At 40.0% G+C, this 23248-nt stretch overlaps 1 protein-coding gene across 1 annotated transcript; it reads left to right on the top strand.

Annotated features, from left to right (window-relative positions):
* Window positions 1-14175: 14175 nt before the first annotated feature.
* Window positions 14176-17777, top strand: LOC103424463 (BTB/POZ and TAZ domain-containing protein 1-like). Its single transcript, XM_029092681.2, has 5 exons — window positions 14176-14474; window positions 14594-14727; window positions 14852-15155; window positions 15387-15703; window positions 17262-17777. The coding sequence occupies exons 1-5, from the start codon at window positions 14337-14339 to the stop codon at window positions 17449-17451; spliced, it is 1083 nt and encodes a 360-aa protein (XP_028948514.2). The 5' UTR covers window positions 14176-14336; the 3' UTR covers window positions 17452-17777.
* Window positions 17778-23248: the final 5471 nt, after the last annotated feature.

Raw genomic sequence — 23248 nt, 5'->3', positions numbered from 1 at the left:
TAGTGTTTAGAATATTTGGGATTTTTTGCAAGAGGTTTGGAATGAGTTTTTGTTGAAAATAGGAGTCTATTTATAGGATTAGGCTTCTCCATTTTCTTCAAGGAATGGCCGGCCACTCTCTCCATTTTTTGGTGAATTTGTGGTTTAATTAGCCACTTTATTGGCTAATAAAATATGATAGAAATAAATGGGGTGTTATCAAATTGAATGATTAGCTTTATTTGGGTAATAAGATGGAGAAAATCAAAAAGGTAAAGAATAAAGGGAGGAAATGTGGCCGGCTACTAGGTGGGAATTTTAGGTTTTATTTTTGGTTTAATTAGCCAATTAATTGGCTAATTAAATATGAAAGGAAATGTTATAGTAATTATGGTATTGATTGGCTAATAAAAGGGAAGAAATGGTGGGAAAAGGTAACAAAAAGGTAATGGTTTAGGTTTTGAATGGGATAGCCGGCCCTATAGTATTTTTTAGGTTTGAGTGGATGTTTCAAATTGATAATTAAGGGATTGATTAGGTGATTAATCCCTTAATTAGTCAATTTTTTAGGAAACATGAAAGGATAATATTATTTAGCTAATTGATTAGCTAAATAATGGAATATATAAAATGAATTAGGTTTTGGGAATTACCTTATAGAAAGGATTTGATGAAATATGCTTTAAATCGTTACCTATTTTGAGCACTTTTGACTTGGTTGAAAGATAATTTCCTGCTGCTTGCGCGTAGGAATCCCGGTATGCCTCAAGGGTATTTTTGTCCTCTTTCGTTCAAAAGTCCACGTGTCGCCTAGTGAATATTTTGGCTCCACAAATGCCCCCACACCTGTTGGGCTGCTCGCAGAAAAGGGCAGCAAGTGTAGAGATCTTCTTGCTTTAGGAAACTTAGGACTGCTTCCTATTTTGATGTAGATTCTCTCTTTAATTGGAAATTAGATCCTTCTAGGAAGGGAAAATAAACTTCTCTCAAAGCCTATTTAAGTCCACCTTAAGTGGGTTATTAAATCAACTTTGGAGAGCAATTTAGTCTACCCCACAAGAGAGAGAAAGTTAGAGGATATTTGTTCCCCCTCCTCTAGCAATCTTCTACATCTTGCCCGTGCAAAGGACCGTATTTCGTTGATTTCTTCGTCTTCTCCGTGCCGCACCGATGTAAAAAAAATTTAATTTTTCTTGCCTTCTTCTCGGATAGTGCTATTGCGGGGCAATCGTCAGGGTGGTGCGGCACGTCGGCTGGTAAGGGCCAGGAGTTGGCTCGGCATAGGCCGAGGAGATGTCGTGGCAGGGACCACTGCTTGGACAACTTGGCTTGGCTTGAGCTAAGGGCAGTTTGTGCGGCTAGGGTCGCGAATTGTGGCGCTGGGGCGCAGTGCTAGGCGAGCCGCATAGCTCATGTCATTTGGGCTTTTGGACCTGACTCAGGCCAGGCTGGCGATTGAGAGAAATGAGGAGATTGTGGGTCCGGGTCTCATGGGCTGCTGAAATGTTGGGCATGCAGGCCTCCTGCCTGCTGGAATGCTGGGTTGAGCTCCCCTGCTGAGTACCATGAATGTCGTTGGCTGCTTAGTCCTCTTTGCTGAGAGAAATGTGGGCTGTTCCCGAAAGAGGAGGTAAAGAGGATCAAGGCGGATGCATTGGCTCGTCTGATCGCTGTCATGAAGCTTACTATGAATGAAGATGGAAAGAATAGATCTTCCCCGCCTGCTCATGAGATGCCAGTTAAGAAAAAACTGAAGACTTTTTCCGCTGCTCATGAGGGTCCGCCTGCTACCGAGAGATATGTGATTGACATGACTTCTTCCAATGGGAAGAAAAATAAGGTTGCTAGATCTGAGCATGTGGCGTCTTCCATGTTGAGAATGGCTAGTACAATTGTTGATAAAATTACTCAGTGTAAAGGTTTTATCATGCCCCTAGTGCTGAAGTCTGTACCAGGACGTTCGTTGGGAGCCATGTCTGGTTCACCTTTGTAGAAACTTGCTATTATGAAGAGTGGTAAAGTGGACTCTGCTGCTAAAGTGGTGCCAAAGCCTACTCTCTTTACTGCTGAGATTGATTCGCCTGCTAGGAAAGAAGATATTGCTCGCGTTGGCAGCTATGAGAAATCCACTAAGCCTGCTTCTGGGGATGCTGTTGCGATCTATGTGCTTTTAAAACTAGATCTGCTTGAAGTCATGAACGTTTGTGCCAAGTTTGTTGATAGCGGTAAAAAGGTTGTTTGCCCAAGTTCCTTTACGAAACATACGACCCAATATAGAACTGCTTTGCTTGCTATGATACATATATAGCAAGGCCGTCAAAGAGGTGGCGAAGATTATGGCAGCTGAAGCTTATTCCTCAGTCGAGGAGATTAAGAGGTTGGATTCTGAGCTTGTTGCTTTGAAGTGGTCTAATATTTATGCCCTGCTTCTCTGCAGCTTGAGACCGCTCGCCACGAGATTGTTGACTTGAAGACTAGGCTTGATGCGATCCAAGTTAAGTATGAAAGTACAGAGAAGGAGATTGAATGTTACAATACCTTAGATTTAAGATCTTGAGTTTGCAGTTTCTGAGCTTCGTTTTGCTGCTTATGCAAAGGATGAAAAGTTGAATGCTGCTTATGCTGAGAAGGGAGTAGATGAGCTTCTCTATTTCTCTGGAAGACTTGTTTGCTTTTACTTTTAAGGCTTCTATTGGTGAAGTAGTTGGAGAAGTTAGTGCCTAGGCTGGGGCAACCGGGGGTGAAGCGCCGGATGATGCCGCTGCTAAGAGCGTTACGGCTATTGAAGGTGTGGCGACCGAGTAGTCGTGGGATGTCTAAGCTGCTGTAGTGTAGTATTCTAGGTAGCCTTTAGGATTTTCTTTGTTTTTCCTTGTAGCTCTTGTTTTGTTTGAACTCCTTCGACCTTTGCTATTTGTTTATAAATATGTTTTCCTTCGTTTTTCTTCATCTTCGTTTATTTTGCTCATGCCCTAACCCTTAGACTTGATAGACCAGTGGCAGGCATGCTACTTTTTATAAGCAGACAAGCTCGCGTAGCCTATACAGCCGTAGGTGTTGGTGTAGAACTTTGCAAAGTTGTTAGCCATAGGGTTGGCAGCCGGATGCCTTACTTACAGAAGTAGACAAGTCCGCGTAACCACTAGGCTGTTAACCTTGACTTTCTTCAATTCTATAGGTTGCGTAGCAAGTATCACAACACTTTAAGACTTGGTGTAGGTTGTTTCGCGCTTGGCAGAGGTGAAGCTTATCGATTACGTAGCATGTCGGCAGTGGATAAAACTTCGTATATACGCGCTAGCTTGTTTAACCTTTTCACAAAAATGTGCGGTTGTATAAGTCTAGCGCGGCTTTACTGCTCGAAGGGCAAGCCGTAGGCAGTCTTCCGGAATTCGTAGGCTACCTTAGTGCACTCGGTAGCAGCTTTAGGGTTCCAGGGCAGCCGTCTATAGGGCGTACTGCGTAATGTGCCCCCTCCGTCTCTAGGGCCCGGTTCCCCACGGATTAGGCCAAGAGACCCAAAATCCTTCAGTTAGCTAAGCCTTGAAAAAGACCATTGTGGCTACTTCTAGGAATCCCGGCGCAAGCCATCGTGCATCTAGTTATACTAGGGCAGCCAGGCTCATCCACGTCTGGATATTCGGAGTGTAAAGTTTATCCTCCCGTCTTGGAGATCTGACTCATATGGGTGTCGGGGAATTGGTTTACCCTCTCGCACTGGAGAGCATGGTTAGTCCCTCGGGGGGCGCAATTCCTGCGATGAGTCCCTAAGAAGGGCGCAGTCTTCTTTTGAAGTGCAGGAATGATCAGTTGTTGTAAGCATGCAGCCGAGCCAAGTTGTGATTACTTCTGAATTTCTCATTGAAAAATGAGTAAAACGAACGAGAACTTAACTGTAAGGTAGGAACTGCATAACAACTGGATAGTCCTCAGCTTGTGAGGTGGTGCACGTCGAGCTGTTTGAGTCTTCAGGCTTTGATGTAGCGGGAGGTCACACATGGTACTTCCTCAGATTGTAGGCGTTCCACTGCTTTTCAATCTTTTTGTCGTTTCATGGTGGCAAAGGTGTAATTACTCTTGCCGCCTACTCTGTTGATCTTGTACCGGTCTTCCCAGATGGGATCCATCTTTTTGGAGTCCTCTCCGCGGGCAGTGATGAAGGCTTTTCTTAGGACTAGATCTCCGGGATAGAACTGCCGAATCTTAGATCTTTTGTTGTAGCTGGAGAAGAGCTGCTGCTGGTAGGCTGCAATGCGGGTATTTGTAGGCTCGCGTTTCTCCTCTACCAGATCTTGTGGCTATCTTCTCACTGTTCTACTCAATGCTTGGTAGTAGAGCGGTGATACTTGGCTTGATGACATTGGGATGAATGATTGCTTCTTAGCCAAATGCCAAAGAGAAATGAGTCTCACAGGTTGCTCGTCTTTTGGTGGTGCGATATGCCCATAGACATCCGGGGAGTTTGTCTGGCCATTTTCCCTTCTTGTTGGTGAAGGATTTCTTGAGGCAGTTGAGGATCATCTTTTTGGATGTTTCGGCCCGTCTATTGCCTTGAAGATATCTCGGCGTGGACATATGCTGCTTTATGCCATATTTTTTTAAGAATTTCACCAAATCTTTGCCCACGAAATTACGGGCCATCGTTGGTGACGATGGATTAAGGGATGCCAAATCAGTAAATGATGTTCCTCCATATAAAGCGCTCTATGTCCGTCTGAATCGTGGTCGTCAGTTGCCACGATCATCATGCCTTTGCCCCTAGTAGTCTGGCTGGTGATTAGTTGGGAATCATAATGAATTGAAAGATTTTTCACCGCCAAGTCTTTTTTCATTCGAAGGCTTGCTAGTGGATCTTCGTACTCTGCTTCGTTGTTAGATGCTTTGAAACTTAGAGTGATCGCCTGCTCGAGCATTGAACCGTTTGGGGTGATAAGAACCACGGCTGCTCGCGAGCCTTTGTAGTTGGATGCGCCGTTGACATGCAAATGCCAGAAATCTCCATTGAGGGAGTAGGTGCGGCTAAAGTGTGCTCGACTGCCTTCGGGGCATCATTAGGCTGCTCTGTTGCATTGTTAAGGCTAGGCGTGAAGGCTCGGCAGGGAGCCGTGGAGCTAGGGCCATGTTACATGTAGCAGGAGATGCTTAACTTTCGATATTGAGCCACTCTAGAGCTGAATAATGGAGTAAGGGTCGGCTAGGGCCATGTGACGCACGGCAGAAGGTAGTGCTCAACTACCGATACATGTTGCTCTTATGTAGAATCTTCTGGGACGACGAGGACAAAACTTGCTTCTAAGTGTTCCTTCCAATGTTCTTCTGCCCTTGGCGTGTCTTTTAAGCTGAGTTGTTGTGTTCGTCAGAAAGCTTTGCATCCACTAAGGTCTACTCATTTATCGTCGCACGTCTGGATTCAACAGAATGGTGCATCATGATGATGACTGCATGCGTTTGAAGGTAAAACTTGAGCTTTTAGGTTACAACAACTATTGCCAAAGTTAGCTTTTGAATTTCTGATAACATCAATAAGAGCTTTTAAACTGTGGAATACAACTAATAGCATCGACGAGAACTTTTAAATTGTGGAATATAGGTAGTCGGGCCCCCAGCTCTTCTCGTATGATGGTAGAGCTTATTTCTGCTTTAGATGTGACTACTCGTCCAGTCAGATTTTGAATCTCCTTCAGAGTAGTGGGGAACTTCATATTCAAGATCGTCGAACTTCGTCCCAAAGTGCATGTTTTTCTGCCAGAGCGAAATAGTCTGCCAGAGTTAGATATTCTTTCATTATCAGTTTTCCGAATAGTGGGTGGTCCGCTGGAAGTCCTTTTTGGAAGGCTGCTCTAGCTATCGAGTCGTTACATCCGACTATTTTTGCCTTCTCTGTTTTGAACCTTCTCACATAGTCTCGAAGCAACTCATTTGGGTTTTTCTTGACGTTGAACAAATGGTCGGACTTCTTTTTGATCGAGCGATAGGATGAATATTCTTTGGTGAAAACCAAAGAAAGTTCGTCAAAATTCCGGATAGATTGTGGCGGCAGGGTGTAGAACCAATCTTGTGCCTCGCCTTGTAGAGTGGTGGCGAATATCTTGCACATGAGACCGTCGTTGTTTCGATAGAGGATCATTGTGCTTCGGTAGTGCTTTAAGTGTCTCTCCGGGTCTTCATCCCCTTTGAAAGATGTGAAATGTGGTATGCTAAACTCGCGTGGAGGCTCTACCTGCTCGATATTGTCCGTGAAGGGTGACCTGCTTATGTTGGTCATGTTCCGTCGTAGTGCCTCGTCGATGACCTCATTGCGTTGGAAATTGCGCAATCGCTTGGTCAAGAGTCTCTCTACTTCTTCCTGAATTTGTTTTTGTTGAGGTAGCGGAGCTCTCGGCTGCCCCCAACCGTGACTTGTTGGTCTAGGCTGCTCTTCCATATGTTTGGCTTGTCTATGCCCCGGATGCAGTGCATGTAGCGCGTTCCTAGCAGGCGAGCAAGCTCTTCGTAGGCTGCCGGTTGCACTTAAGCCGTATTGAGTGACTGTTTCTCTCCATCCGTCGGGCTGCCTACTCCGATGTGAGATGGATGATGCTCCTTGAGGGCTTAACCGCAAACGAACACTTCGCCTGGAAGGCTGCTCATGTTGACTATCGGAGTGTGACCCTAACCGTGAATGTATACTCGTCTGTGAGCCTAGTCGAGAGTGTACGCTCCTCCACGCTCTAAGACGGGAGTATACGCTATCTCGGGGGCCCAATCGGGAGTGCACACTGCCTGAACGCTCGGTTCGTGGCTGGTCGAGTGGCTGCTTACCGAGACGCTGCTGGAGAGGTTCTTTGTCTGCCCTTGTCCTACTTTGGGACACCTCGTCTGGGGCACGTTGCATCTCGGTGCGCTGCAAGAGCCGATTCACCAAGGTCGTCTGCTGTGCGAGGACACTTATCAACTCTATGACTTGTCGAGACAAGTGTTGTTCTCCATTTGGGTTGGAAGAGCTTGGAAGGAATATGCCTTCTTGGGCAATGGAAGAGTGGTAGACTCCGGGCACGAGATTTGAGTTGGGAAATGTCAATTTCATGAAAAAATGTGGTGGGAATACCCCCGGCTCGATGGTAGGTCTGGATGGTTGAGATAGTCTTGGGCCGACTTGGGCTGCTTGGAAAGCCATGGGAGCAGACTGGGCCACATGAGCAGGCTGGGCCTCGAGAGCAAGCCGGGCTGCGAGAGTAGGCTGCTCGGCAGGAGCAGGCTGGGCCACGGGAGTGGGCTGCTCGGCTGGAACAGGTTGGACCACGGGAGTGGGCTGCTCGTCAAGAGCAGTCTGGGCCACGAGAGCAGGCTGCTCGGCGGGAGCAGGATGGGCTGTGAGAGCAGGTTGGGCCACGAGAGTGGGCTGCTCGATTGGAGCAGGCTGCTCGGAGTGTGATGCACATGGGTGCGAGGTTTGGGCTTGGCTTGGCAACGCGTTAAATTCACGTTGGGCTTGGAGTGACATGGCTTGGGTCGTGGCCTTGGTGCCGTGAGCCTTGGATGGCACGGCTCGGGCCGTGGTGAAAGCACCATGGACCTCGCCACCGCGGTGGTTCCCGTGGTGGAAACTCGTGGTGGTGGTGCCGCTCCACTTATTGTCGCATTTAGCCTCACGGATCTCCGCAATCCCATTTCTTGAATATTAGAATTTTCACTTGTGGAATTTTCTAAATTTCTAGCCATTATATTTTTCTTATACGTTTTATCAAAGAAACTTTGCAAGTAAAAAATTCTAATAATAAGAACGTATGAAAAATATTCAAATGGACTAGAAAATAAAGAAAAAACCTTTTTGTGCGAGAGTCTTCTACGAGTATGGATTTCAACTCTCAATGAAAGCACCAATTTGTGGATGCAAATTTTCTCCTCCTCGATCTTGGACGATTTTGCACCTACAAAACAACTAGCACCTTAGGTTAAGGCCAAAAGCCTCACGCGCCCACGATGAATGGGGGGGGCTTTGGCCGAAGAACCTCTGATGCCAAAGTTAGAATTTTAGAGAGAAATAGTGTTTAGAGTATTTGGGATTTTTTGCAAGAGGTTTGGAATGAGTTTTTTGTGAAAATAGGAGTCTATTTATAGGATTAGGCTTCTCCATTTTCTTCAAGGAATGGCCGGCCACTCTCTCCATTTTTTGGTGAATTTGTGGTTTAATTAGCCACTTTATTGGCTAATAAAATATGATAGAAATAAATGGGGTGTTATCAAATTGAATGATTAACTTTATTTGGGTAATAAGATGGAGAAAATAAAAAAGGTAAAGAATAAAGGGAGGAAATGTGGCCGGCTACTAGGTGGGAATTTTAGGTTTTATTTTTGGTTTAATTAGCCAATTAATTGGCTAATTAAATATGAAAGGAAATGTTATAGTAATTATGGTATTGATTGGCTAATAAAAGGGAAGAAATGGTGGGAAAAGGTAACAAAAAGGTAATGGTTTAGGTTTTGAATGGGATAGCCGGCCCTATAGTATTTTTTAGGTTTGAGTGGATGTTTCAAATTGATAATTAAGGGATTGATTAGGTGATTAATCCCTTAATTAGTCAATTTTTTAGGAAACATGAAAGGATAATATTATTTAGCTAATTGATTAGCTAAATAATGGAATATATAAAATGAATTAGGTTTTGGGAATTACCTTATAGAAAGGATTTGATGAAATAGGCTTTAAATCGTTACCTATTTTGAGCACTTTTGACTTGGTTGAAAGATAATTTCCTGCTGCTTGCGCTTAGGAATCCCGGTATGCCTCAAGGGTATTTTTGTCCTCTTTCGTTCAAAAGTCCACGTGTCGCCTAGTGAATATTTTTTGCTCCACAACGTCAATTAATGAATATCGTTAAGTAGATTTGATTTTTCATTTTAAACTTTTTTCAGTAATGCTTAAAATCAGCCAAAGTGGAAAAAAGAAGAGAATTGGGAAACAAAAGAAGCCGAGCCAACATGGACAGATCCAGCTGCAAGTTAGTCTAGCCCATTTTCGTGTGGATCAACTAGTTAAACGTTATTAGGCCCTTTGCCAAAGATTATTGGACTGAGAAAACCATTTCTCCAAAAGGAGTGCAAAACTATAACAGTGAGCCCATGAGGTTAAAATATAAATTCACAAATATGATATTTGTCCCGTTATTTACCGACGGTCGATAGGTAACAAAACATACCAGCATGTTATGAATGTTATCTGAAAATATCGATAATGTGTCCGTAGTTTAGTTAAGCATAACACGACCTCAAATTGTTGTTCAAATCTTAATGCCTTGCCTAAATTTTTGAATCTTACTACAAAATGCAACCTGGATTATACATATATAGCTCAAATGCGTCAATTATCCCGGCTAGAAAACTTGCATGTGCTTTACTAATAATCCTTAAAAAAATGCACTGATCATTTAAATGTCAAAAATACAATTCAAAAAGATCATGTGTTATAAATAAGCAAAAGTTAGAGAAATAACATTTGCTAAGGACAGGAGCGAAGCGAGTGCAAAATGTCACACTATAACTTTAGTAGCTATAACACAAAAGATGGCAGATAAAGAGAGGGAGGGAGATATACTGATATTATTTCTTTGATTCTTTCTCTCGCAGTGTGCATTTTGATAACACACATAGTGCTCTATTTATAGAGCAATTTCCGTAATAACAACTGTACAAATACAATGATGACACTTTTAAAAGTATCAAATACTATTCCTAAGTCTTTATTCCTTTGAGTGGCATTCACCCACTAATTCTACAACAATACGCAAATTATAGGCAACTTTTTGGAGTGTTGTATAAGTGTCACCGTGTCAGTGTCGCATTGTGTCAAGTTTGGCAAATCACTTATTGTACGTCCAACCGTCCCTTCTTAACTCATCTAATTCCCATCCTCCTGCTCCCTCCCTACCAACTTTGCCACTCCACATTTAAGGTGTGTTTACGTAAGGGGAATGGAGTGAGATGAATGAGAATTGCATTCATTCCAAGTGATTCTTTTTTTTTTTTTAGTGAAACGATAGCGTTAGTAAGTTAAATGTTAGATTAGTTACCGACGGGGTTCAAACCCAAATCGTCGTGCAAGGGCACAACATATTTCCACCACTGTAGTAAAGGGGCACTATTCTGAGTGATTCATGTGTTTACTAACATTGGGAGAATGAAATTGTATGTGGGGCCCACCAAGAATAGGGAGTCAAATCCCTGATTTGCTTGGAATTGGATTACCAACCAATATGTGGTATTTGGATTTCTGAAGAAAGCCTCAACCCAGAATCAGTTTTTTCTACCCAATATACCCTTATCTTCTTCCCTTATCTCCGGTAGCACAGCACTAGTGTCTTCAGGTTTCAAATCAAAACCTAGTGAAGAAGCATACCTAAGAGAAAGACAGAGACAGAGAAGAAGAAGAATAAGAAGGGAAGGAGATGGGGATTTTTAGAGGGTGAGGAGAGGAGGGGGAGGGCCTGCATTAATGCGTATTGACGGTTGAATCTTCCTCCTCGAGGTTGGAACTGTAAAGAGCAATGAACAACCAAGATGCATTGGTGACCATTTATTTAAAACCAACAAAGCAAAATTTCAGACCCGCAAAAAAATATCCAGAGCCCCAGAGAGATTGAATTCAGCTAATATTTGAAAACCAAAAGCATGCAATGAATGGCGTTAACGAAACCCATGAGAGGGAAAGATCAACAGCTATGGCTGAGGGACCTGTCTTTCTTAGGAGGGTCCAAAGCAAGATAGATAGAAAAAAGTTGAAATTTTTATATCTGATTTGTACAAGGGTATTTTAGTAATCAAACTGCTTTTGATTCCGATTCATGTGAATTGGTAAACAACTAATATAGAATATGCATCATTTACACTCTGATTTCATACAGTTTTAGTAAACAACTTCAACATGAATCTGATTTTGATTCCATCTCATTTTAATTCCTCCTCAATTCAATTCATCTCAATCTGATTACGGATTAGTAAACGTGTCATTAGCTTTTCAAGTTGCTTTCTTCCTCCTAACTTCTAAGAAAGACGCCACAGAAAAATCTGATCGTGTGACTCGTATTCCACACCACGCAAAATAATCATAAATTAAGATATAAGATTAAGATTGATACCCTATTTTATATAATTTTCCCAATGTTTTCCAGCCTCTCAATTGTGTCTGAAATAAACAAAAACCGAACCCCCCATGCATGCCACATTAACAGTTTTATATTCCTTCTTAGAAGGTTCGATAAAATATCTGATATCAGCAGACGAAGTTTTGTCTTTGAATTTCAATTGTTTTTGGTTTGCCAAAAGAGGGCGGTACGTAAGCCAGTACCTCATGCCTTATTGGCATCGCGGTTCTCCACCCTCCATGGCCACAGGCGCTGTCTCAAACTTTGGGTCTCCTTCGTGTTTTTTCTCTAATTATTTGACACACGGCTTTCAACTTATCAAAAAGTTAACTATGAGTCTATGACGTTGATTTTTTTGACACTGTCAATTTTATTTAATGAAAGATAATAAAGTTAACTGTATTTTTTTTATTAAAAAGAGGAACAAGTGGTGGTAAATTACAGTTATCCACCCCTTTCGAGGATCGGGAAGACTCACAGAGGCATTTCAGCCTCCTTCTAGCTATAGTCAAACTAACTCACCAGCTTGGAGCCTCGAGCCTAGGACCTCCAGGTTTTTTTATGTTTTGGAAGCCAGAATCTGCGCCCTTACCACTGGGCCACTTGTTGTGGTTAATAAAATTAATGGAACTTTAACGAAAAGCTCTCGGTACTGTTTATTTTAAGGAAAACTCACATGTTTACACTAAAAAGTCAATTCTGGTACTATTCACTTTACATTTTATTTTGTCCTTATCGTTAAAATTCAAAGTTTTCAAACCATTTTCATTAGTTTTCCTTAAAATTAATTGTGTTAACCTTTTGGTAAGTCAGAAGATACATTTAAAAATTAGGAAAAGAGACACAAATGAGACGCAAAGTTTGAGAACAACAAATCTGCGGCCGAAGAATTGAGACCCAATAAAAAATTAAGTTAAATATCGATAAACCTAACCAAAATGAATGTATAATTTTGTACAAAAACAGCTTATAATTTACTACTCACGCCACATTCTTATGGCAAGCTGCATTATTATTGTTTTTATATTTCGTTGATTTGGCTAAAGTTGCAATAGAAATGTTAATTTCCCTAAAACTAATCATAAATGCTTTGGATTATTAAATTCTTTGAGTTTGTAAACAATAAAAAAGAATTCGAAAGTAAACATAAGTGTTTTGTAAACCAAAATTGACCACCTCAAACTGAAATATCTTGGTTAAAGTTTTTATACTAACAATAGTTTACGTTAGAGTCTAAATTATTGGAGAATAGAATCTCATATTCATCATGTAACAAAATAATTACTTATAATATTATCGAAGCATTTTATGTTGAAATTTTGCTGCCTTATGATAGATGGATAAGTGGGAACAATATCGATGACCTTGGTAGTAAACCATGTTGGGCCTAAAAGTTTATCATGATATCAAAACAAGATATTCTTTTGACACATCCTAAGCATGATTTATTAGGCTCGATTTTGCCTCCCTAAGTTGTGCTTTTCCAAAATTGCTTGAGCTTAAACTTAAGGATATTAATTGACTGGGTCTTCCAAAAGTTGTGTTGACTCTATTTCCTAAATGATGAACGAAGTCTCAAAAAGTTACGTTAGCTCCAGCATAATGACTTAACGAATTTCTTATGCGAGGAATTGGTTTTTCTTGTGACCTTGTGTAAGGCCACTTGTGAGGATGCGTGTTTGAAAATAAGATAACACATTGATTATATGACAATATAATACACAATTAAAATATAAGATTTTTAATCATAGTACCACCGAGACTTTTTATAATAAAATTGAGCACTTAATGATTTGTATTCAAATTAAAATAGTATAAGTGATGTTAGTGGTGTATGAGGTCCGTTCATAATTTACAAAGGAAATTTAAACTCAACCGCAGAATATTAGTATTAGTGGGGCCCGGTACGGCGGTGATGGACGGCCGAGACTGAGTTGGTCACCAATCAAGTAAACATTTGGGGATTTTTTGTGAAGTGAGGGTTGGCTGTTGACACGTGTAAGTACAAGTGGACATTGGTTTGTGATCGATCCAGTTGAGGTGGCAAAGGGATTAGAAAGAGTTGATACACGTCAGACCGAGTCAAGCGCTTCGGGTGACGAAGGGCCGTCTATAATAAACGACCTCAGTAGGCTCTTTTATTTTTAAATTAATTTTGGCCCGGCTTTTTCACGCTTTTAGAATTGAAAGATCGAATAATGTTATTCATATCATGTTTTTATACCATCATAAGTGATATTTGATGTGAACAACCACATCATTTGAAAAATTTGTAAAACCTAAGAAAAGGAAGGAAAAAGACTATTTGTATACCACAATCATCATTTAATTAACTATTTTTTTCTTAATTATTAGTTTATTAAATAGTGAACTAAATTTAAAAATTTAATTAATTTAAATGATGTGATTATGATATGAAAATATGGTATAAAAACATAGTATGAATAGCGAAAGAACAAGTGGGTGTAAGCCTTCCACATAATCTTGGATAATTACTAAATTAAAATATGGAAAAGTTTCAAAGTTGGGAGGGTAAATATGGAAATATAATTATTTTTGCTAGCAAAATTATGAGATGTTTCCCACGCGCATGGCTTACTTAGGAAATTCAGTCAACCTATGTCATGACATAAAAGAGAGAATGTCAGAGTAAAAAGGTGAAGAAATCAATTGAAATAGTAAAAAGGATTTTCTTTTTCCTTATTTTATTTATTACTTTTTTGGACAAATTGATTGAGTAAGGCTTTCAAAATCCGTTTTCAGTTTGGATTGTAGGGTGCAACTCGCCTATATTTATACGGTTGTGAATTTGTTTTTAGATCTTGTAATTAAAAAAATAAATTATTTAAATCATTAAAATTCGATATGATGTAAACTTCACAATTAATTCTTTTTTTTTTTTGTTGGTAAGAAAATTTGAGATCCTTTCCGTAAAAGGATCTGTATAAGCTATGTTGGGAGAGTGCAAGTGCGGATATTAGAAAGCGCGTGGGGTGGAGGACAACCAAACATTAGTCACACGCTACGACGCCGTATGTTTCCGATATTTAATTGTGAAATTTTGTTTTTTAATGATGTACCAATTGAGTCCGATCTTTCTTTCTCTATAAAGCCAGGCCCGTCCACCAAACCTCTTCATTGATCCTCTTACAGACAAGTCACAAAAACCAGACTCTCTCTCTCTACTCATTACCACATTTCTCTCTCTCTCTCTCTCTCCCTCTCTCTCTCCCCCAAATGGAAGCTTCTCCGACCGCAGCCTCAGGCATCTCCGTCGACCTGTACGGTCTCTCCGACACGAAATCTCTTCCCGAACCCGATGTCGACATCCTCACCTGCGACGCCCTCCGCATCCCCGCGCACTCTAGCATCCTGGTACGTTATTTCACCAAACATGCGCCGCGCCGCCGCCTCTTCTCATTTTCGAAAAGCAGTTTTATTTCTGTTTTCGGTAATTTCTGAATATTTATTTATTTATTTTCTTAATTCTGAAGGCTTCGGTGTCGCCGGTGCTGGAAAACGTAATCGACCGGCCACGTAAGCACCGGAGCTCCGAGCGGGTCATTCCGATTCTCGGCGTTCCCTACGACGCCGTATTGGCCTTCGTTCGCTTCCTCTACTCCTCCAGGTTCGTCTAAATCAACACGTTTTTCTATTACATCAAAATATCAATCATTGCCGCCGTCCGTTTCATCTCGGCCGTCCGCTTAAATTACACCTGGCATATTTGAACTGACGAAAATACCCTTCAGTTGCACAGAGGAGAACATGGAGAAGTACGGAATCCATCTGTTGGCGCTGTCCCACGTGTACCTGGTACCACAGCTGAAGCACCGGTGCACGAAGGAGCTTGGACAACGTTTGACCATCGAAAACGTGGTGGACGTCCTCCAACTGGCGAAGATGTGCGACGCTGCGGATCTCTACCTCAAGTGCCTGAAGTTGGTCGCTAATCACTTCAAGGTTGTTGAGACAACTGAAGGATGGAAATTCTTGCAAGATCACGACCCTTGGCTCGAACTCGACATCTTGCAATTCATCGACGAGATCGAATCGGTACGCTACTCTCACATTCATTTCGTTTCGTAGACGATAAGAAAATGGACGACAAGTCAGAGTCACATGCACACTTGTTGGCTGTTGATATATGTAAGACTGACGTAACTATTGATAATCACCTAATTTAACATTTGCGTTGTAAAGGTTTATCATTTGTGATAATTCTTTAATTATCTTTTAACCCAATTGATTATTGTATTAATCAAAGTTAATCCCATGATTAAGCAGAGGAAGAAGAGGACAAGGAAGCATAGGGAGGAGCAGAGGTTGTATCTCCAGCTAAGTGAGGCAATGGAGTGCCTGGAGCACATATGCAAGGAAGGTTGCACAAGTGTTGGACCCTACGACATGGAGCCATGTCACAAGAGGGGCCCATGCAGCAAGTTTTCCACGTGTCAAGGGCTCCAGATGCTGTTCCAGCACTTCGCCACGTGTAAACGGAGGGTGAATGGAGGGTGCTTACGTTGCAAGCGCATGTGGCAGCTTCTTAAGCTTCACTCTTCAATGTGCGACGAACCTGATTCTTGCAGAGTCCCTCTTTGCAGGTAAACACATAAAACCCTTGGTTGAATTCTAATCTTAGTTTAATGTATTTTAATGGTAGTTTAATGAATTCTAATAGTAGTTTAATGAATAACCAAGGAAAAAGGAGTTGTTGGTAGGATTCCAAACGATTTTATCAGCTAGACGAATTGGATTTCTTTAATTTGCATGTTTTTTTAAGTACAAAATGTGGAATGTGACCTAAAATTAAACAATTTTTTTTTAACAAATAATATTACCTACACTAAGGTTGAAGGAGAGGGCTAAGCCTCACAATGGGTTAGCGCTTTTGACGAATCAAACATAAAATTTCTCATTTATAAGTGAAGAGAAATACCACTATACTGTAGTACTAAGTTGCAAAATACACCAGTTAGTTTGGAATCTCATAAAATATAGGACAATGAAGAAATAGACTAGTGCATACATCATTGGAAACCTACTTCAACGATTGAGGCATCTTTGGAAGGGAGGTGGAACCCAACTCAAGCCAACCCATTAGCCTGGCACCAATTTAATTTTGGTCCGGCGTATGGTAGGGTTATATAGCAAGGAATAATATCCTGACATACTGTAAATATGAACTATTTTTTCATACGAAATAATCAAACGAATAAATTGTCGAGATTTAGAATCAGAAATCTTATGTTTGATGGACTATTTGGCATGAGAATATTTCTCCTCATAGAGGTTTGTTTTCTTGTAGGACTCTTTAACATTTTTAGGTATGCCTAGATATTGTTAGAAAACGACAAAAGAGAATTTCCAGTGGTTGAAATATCATAACCATTTAGGTTTAGATGCTGACCCCTTCATTTAGTAAAACGTTCATTGTACATGAATCAAGTACTAGAGCGACAGCTTACGCATGTCATGGTGTAATACGGAGGGAGGCGACAGAAGCTGGCTGATAAAGTCAAAAATCAATTAGATTCCATCAATATGTGACAAACAAGTGAACATTTTTCATGACTCTTCCAACCAATCACTTTGGTCAATTTGGTTCATGAAAGACACAATGTGAAAGTGTTTCATCCGCATATGTGGGTTACGCCAGTTTATTAAGATACATATGCGAGTTACGCCAGTTTATTAGGGTATCGTGCTGTCTTTTTTGCACATTAATTCAAATCTTACTCGTACAATTTAGAATACATGTCAGCTTAAATTATGTCTATATAAGTTTATCTTATGTTATCGATCCAAATCTTGATAAAGGATGGGTAAAGTGTCAAGTAGTAGACAGTTCACATTTCTTTTTTACGTCGAATTGCAATGACATGTCGACTTTGTTAACAAAAAAGTGTTACATCCCAAACCTAATTCCGAACTCTTACAACTTGCAAATTTAAAAATATCTTTTGGACATGAATATTACGAAAAGATAAGGTTTTGATATTATTCAAAATTTCCATCCTCTATTTATCATGGATGGTGGGGTTTAAAGCTCCTTCAATTGTCTTTTTCTTTTGCAGCAGCGTCCATTACGCTATCATGAATAACTATTAGCAACTAGTATTGATATTTATTAACACGGTGTCGTTTTTGGGAATGTGACAGACAATTCAAGTTGAAAATGCAGCAAGAGAAAAAGAGAGACGAGGCCAGGTGGAAACTGCTTGTGAAGAAGGTGGTGTCGGCCAAAACCATATCTTCCTTGTCTCTGCCAAAGAGGAAGAGGGAGGAAGAATTAGGAGAAGCAAGAAGCACGACTCCTCCTCCTAATGGAATTAGAAGCTTCAGATTGTGATTGATTAGGTCTGTGGCAAATTAATGATATGATGATTGGTTGTTTTTCCCCCACGAATGTCAAAAAGAACTGTGTATGATCATGTCCAATGTATATTTAAGTGAGAGTTTTGGTTCTTCCAGAGGGTACTTAGAAGGTTAACCCTAGTAGAAATTGGGGTTAACATTTAGTTAATATGTTTAGTTACCAATATTGGGGAAGTATTATCATGTCCAATTTGGTTTCATCAGTTATACGTACCTTAGTAATCTTTATTTCATTTGAATTTCATTTGTTTTGGTGACATTTATCTCATCTTTAATATTATGATAAATTTGTAATTTTAACACGCGTCTATCTTTCTCGTTATATGAGTGTTAGTGAAATATATGTTGTTTGTGGATTTCCTAACAATTTAAGCTTTTTAGGCATATTGGTTGTTTAACATGATATCAAAAGCTCTGATTTCGTTATTATGATATGCATTTGTGTGAGTTTGCCACATCATTTTATCTATAACATCCCACATCGCCAAGGGGAGTGGATCCTGTAAACCTTATATGTATATTCCCATCTCTACATAGCACGAGACATTTTGGAAGCTCATTGGCTTCGGGTTCCATCGGAACTCCTAGGTGACCCGCGATTATTCGCACAGGCCTTCACGTGATCGTAGCACTTGAGCATACTTATTTACACCCAGCCCTGTTGTACAGACCACAATAGGTGGTTCCGACTCGTGTGCAAGAATTGGTTAATGAGCTATAGGTATATACTGATTTATTTCACCTAGCTTACTTATTTCATTGTTGAGATACTTGACATGGCATATACTTGGTTTTCATTACTCTCGAGCATGATTTCTATATACGTATGTATTATTATTTTCTGGAAAATTATATGGGTTTTACGGCGATGGATTATAACGTTTTCAAAAGATTTTTTTTAAAAACTTTATTTTCATGCCCACTCACCCTTGTTTTTGCGCGCCTCCATGTTTAGCTGCTGAAAGTTCGTATCGACGAGGATTCGTGGCGTATCTTAATCTCAGTTTAGGTGGCTACCTCTGAGGGTATGATCCTTACCCACACTATCTTGACATGGCATATACTTGGTTTTCATTACTCTCGAGCATGATTTCTATATACGTATGTATTATTATTTTCTGGAAAATTATACGGGTTTTACGTCGATGAATTATAACGTTTTCAAAAGATTTTTATTAAAAACTTTATTTTCATGCCCACTCACCCTTGTTTTTGCGCCCCTCCAGGTTTAGCTGCTGAAAGTTCGTATCGACGAGGATTCGTGGCGTATCTCAATCTCAGTTTAGGTGGCTACCTCTGAGGGTATGATCCTTACCCACACTACTGTACTTTACTTATACTCTAACATCACTTGTGAATTGGGCTCGTTCCCGCTCACAACGCACTCTTGTCTTTAGGTGTCTTTAAGTTTAAATTTATTCACATTTTCCACATCACTATACTTTATGGCTTCGTCATCTTCCAGGTGTCGGCCAACACAGCTCGATTCGGAGTCTTAGTGGACATTCCAGGTCGGGATGTGTCAATTTGGTATCAGAGCCAATCCTTGGTTGGAAGTGTGCCGATGAAGACGTCAGGCCCCTAAGGAGGGGTGGATTGTAACATCCCACATCACCCAAGGGAGTGGATCCTATAAGCCTTATATGTATATTCTCATCTCTATCTAGCACGAGGCTTTTTGGGAACTCATTGGCTTCGGGTTCCATCGAAACTCCGAAGTTAAGCGAGTTCGCGCGAAATCAATCCCAGGATGGATGACCCACTGGGAAGTTCTCATATGTGTTCCCAGAAACAAAACCGTGATGGCGTGGTCGGGGCCCAAAGCGAACAATTTCGTATTACGATGGAGTCGAGTCCGGAATGTGGTGGGGCCCCGGGCTGGGATGTGACATTATCTGTATTTTATTAAATAAGAAATATAATTATACATGTATTAGAAGATATATTATATAATTATTTATATCAAAATTGAGTAGGAATAGAACTCTAAGGGAGTGGTTTAAGCCACTCACATTACGGGATGACATACTTCCTTAATAAGAGGAAACTGTCAACTGTTGGATATACATGCGGATTTGGTGCATGCTGGTTGTCTAATAGTGTTGAGAGTATCAATTTCACATCGAGCAAAAATAGATTTTGCATGTGCTTATAAATAATTGGACTAATTTTTATATTGCCAATTGATTTTATCATTAAACATCAACTTCTTATACATGATATTACGAAATAAAAAGATCTTTGACAGTAATTGACTATATAAAATATCTCTCCCATCACAAATATATAAACAAGATAACACATAATTATATAAAAATTGAAAATAAAAGTCTTCAAAATTAACAGGAAAAAAATATTAATTTGAAAAGAAAATTGTTAAGTGTAACATCCCACATCGCCCAGGGGAGTGGATAATATAAACTTTATATGTATATTCCCATCTGTACCTAGCACGAGGCTTTTTGGGAGCTCACTGGCTTCAGGTTCCATCGGAACTCCGAAGTTAAGCAAGTTCACGCGAGAGAAATCCCATGATGGGTGACCCATTGGGAAGTTCTCGTGTGAGTTCCTAGAAACAAAATCGTGAGGACGTGGTTGGGGCCCAAAGCGGACAATATCGTGCTACAGCGGAGTCGAGCCAGAGATGTGATGGGGGCTCAGGCCGGGATGTGACAATTTGGTATCAGAGCCAATCCCTAGCCGAATGTGTGCCGACGAAGATGTCGAGCCCCTAAGGGGGGTGGATTGTGACATCCCACATCACCCAGGGGAGTGGATCATGTAAGCTTTATATGTCTATTCCCATCTGTACCTAGCACGAGGCTTTTTGGGAGCTCACTGGCTTCGGGTTCCATCGGAACTCCGAAGTTAAGCGAGTTCGTGCGAGAGCAATCCCATGATGGGTGACCCACTGGGAAGTTCTCGTGTGAGTTCCTAGAAACAAAACCGTGAGGGCGTGGTTGGGGCCCAAAATGGACAATATCGTGCTACGGCAAAGTCGAGCTCGGGATGTGGTGGGGGCCCGGGCTGGGATGTGACAATTAGTGTATTCTTCAATCTTCCTTATATGAATGTTTTAATTGTTACATAAGTTTGTGACTTCAAATATAATATTTAGCTTAGTAAAAAAAAATATTTAGCTTAGTATATGTACATTTTAGAGCAGGTGATTTATTTTCGATTTTGATGACATGTAAAGATGGTCACCGAATTTGATGAAGAAATTGAGATTTCACTATAAAATCAAGTGTAACATAGGAAATTACTTATAAACACATGCAAGATCCATTATCTTCTAGATGTGGGATTAATACTCTTAACACGTCCCTCATATGTGGCAAATTTTCAAGCCTAGAACGTAAACAACATAAATCCGATGACTAGAGGACGTGTGGTCAAAGTGTTTTACATATATAATAACTTACTCTTATACCATGAAGAATTTGTGATTTTATCATAAAACCAATTGCAAAATCAGAAATTACGTATCATCACCTTAAAAACGTGCATTAACATATTCTGATGCGGAACCCTCAACAACTCATTGCTATTCAATGGTAGGTGACATAGAATTTAAAAGAAAAAATAAATAAATATTAAATAAAATGGACATTTGTAGCTGTTTTTCTTTATACTTTATGAATGTGTTAAAAGAAAAAAACAAAAGTTTGAGACTTTTAATTAGTTAAGCGGTCTTTATTTGACTAAATATTTTACTAATTTTTCATCCACCTTGAACACACATTTAGAAAAATATTGTATTAAGAAAAAATATTAATACACAGCTTGAAAACATCACAATTTTGATCATTTGCAAGTTTGAATGCATATGTTACTTCTAGATTAATTCAAGGTTCTATTAATTGCAAGTTAATTGAATATGTTTGTACCATACTTGACCAATCTTGAAATTACTTAGTACCAGTCAACGTTATACCGTCAATGACCCAGAAGAGTTTCCCTCCAACTAGGAGGCCAATCACAGCGCGACACGTGTCGACATCAGAAGCCAATCATAGCGCGACACGTGTCAACATCAGAAGCCAATTACAACACGACACGTGTCAATGTCAGAATGAAACTAGAAACTCTCTTCTATAAATAGAGATCATTCTCTCACATTATTTCCTAATGTCATTTGTACTAAATCATTAACTAGTACTCACTAAAGGAGAGCTTGAACCTATGTACTTGTGTAAACCCTTCACAATTAATGAGAACTCCTCTACTCTGTGGACGTAGCCAATCTGGGTGAACCACGTACATCTTGTGTTTGCTTCCCTGTCCCTATCCATTTATATACTTATCCACACTAGTGACTGGAACAATCTAGCGAAGGTCACAAACTTTACATTTTCTATTGTACCAAAGTCCACACTGATTTTGTGCATCAACAGAATACATAAATAATACAGAAAGAAAGTGTCACATCTCGGTCCGGGCCCCCACCACATTCCGGGCACGACTCCACCGTATCACGATATTGTCCATTTTAGACCCCGACCATGCCCTCACGGTTTTGTTTCTAGAAACTCACACGAGAACTTCCCAGTGGGTCACCCATCCTGGGATTGCTCTCGTGCGAACTCGCTTAACTTCGGAGTTCCTACGGAATCTGAAGCCAGTGAGCTTCCAAAATTAAGGCTTCATACTAGGTAGAGATGAGAATATACATATAAGGCTTATAAGATCCACTCTCCTATGCGATGTGGGATGTTACAAAAAGGGACATGAGTTTTGTTGTATATATACAAAGATGGAACTTAAGTTAAATTTTATAATCATTTAAACTGTGTATAACTAGTCCGATGAATATGATGATCCGTAAGCCGTGACATAATATGCCCTGTTTCCATGCTTCAAGGTTCAATTTTTATTTTCTCAGTTAAAACTAAGTTTTGTATATATCTAAAGACGCATCCTAAGTTCTAAACTTTATAATCATTTAAACTACGTACAACTCATCTGACGAATATAATAATTTGTGACATAATATGCCATGTTCACATGCTTCGTTGTCTTGGGAACCTTAGTGGTAAAACCGAAAAAATCATGACGTAATAAACTAAAATAACCCTAATATTTGTGAATTACTGCTAAAGTAAATTTTAGGTAAATTTTGGTATGATAATATTTTATCCCAAGGTCCAAGTAAGTTTCCTGTTGATCAATTTTGTACTAGCAGGTAGGAGATATTTTTCAATGTGTCTGTCACATGTTTTATACGAATGGATAATTTTTTTCTTTAAATGCTAGTCTACTTATATAAGACATATAAAATATGAGCAATTATTTTAGGTACGCTAAAAAATCTCCAAAAATACTAGTTAGTCAATTAAAAACTGGTAGTTAGAAGTCTCCAAAAACAACCTCTACAGTGTTTTGGTCAATTAAAAACTGGTAGTTAGAAGTCTCCAAAAACAACCGCTACAATTTGTTGAAGTTACTGCAAAACGACAACGTTATAGTCCCTTTCATGGCTGCAAGATGCAAAATTGGGCTCGAAGGCTAAGCAGACTGAAAAAAGTGGTGACTAAGGAGAAGACAGCACTAACCCAACCAAGAAACATATTTTATCATATTTCCAAGATCTTTCTAGACATTTAGTCCAATTATGTGAGGATATATTTTTCAGTATATGTCTCATCTCGTGTCGGGATTCTTGTGTGTAATCGATGATAAATCTTATTCAATAACAAGTGACAAGAGAGATATTAATACGAAACATATTTCCAGTTGCAACTTCAAATTGTTAGAGAAGGGGCCTCATA

Source organism: Malus domestica, chromosome 14, assembly GCF_042453785.1.
Source record: "Malus domestica chromosome 14, GDT2T_hap1".
NCBI lineage: Eukaryota > Viridiplantae > Streptophyta > Magnoliopsida > Rosales > Rosaceae > Malus > Malus domestica.
This window is presented reverse-complemented; position numbering and strand designations above follow the sequence as displayed.

What these genes read in the sequence shown, in the direction of transcription:
- LOC103424463 (XM_029092681.2), top strand. Translation starts at nt 14,337, where the DNA reads ATGGAAGCTTCTCCGACCGCAGCCTCAGGCATCTCCGTCGACCTGTAC. An exon ending in CCGCGCACTCTAGCATCCTG is followed by an intron (nt 14,475 to 14,593) that starts GTACGTTATTTC and finishes TTAATTCTGAAG; the next exon opens with GCTTCGGTGTCGCCGGTGCT. An exon ending in CGCTTCCTCTACTCCTCCAG is followed by an intron (nt 14,728 to 14,851) that starts GTTCGTCTAAAT and finishes AATACCCTTCAG; the next exon opens with TTGCACAGAGGAGAACATGG.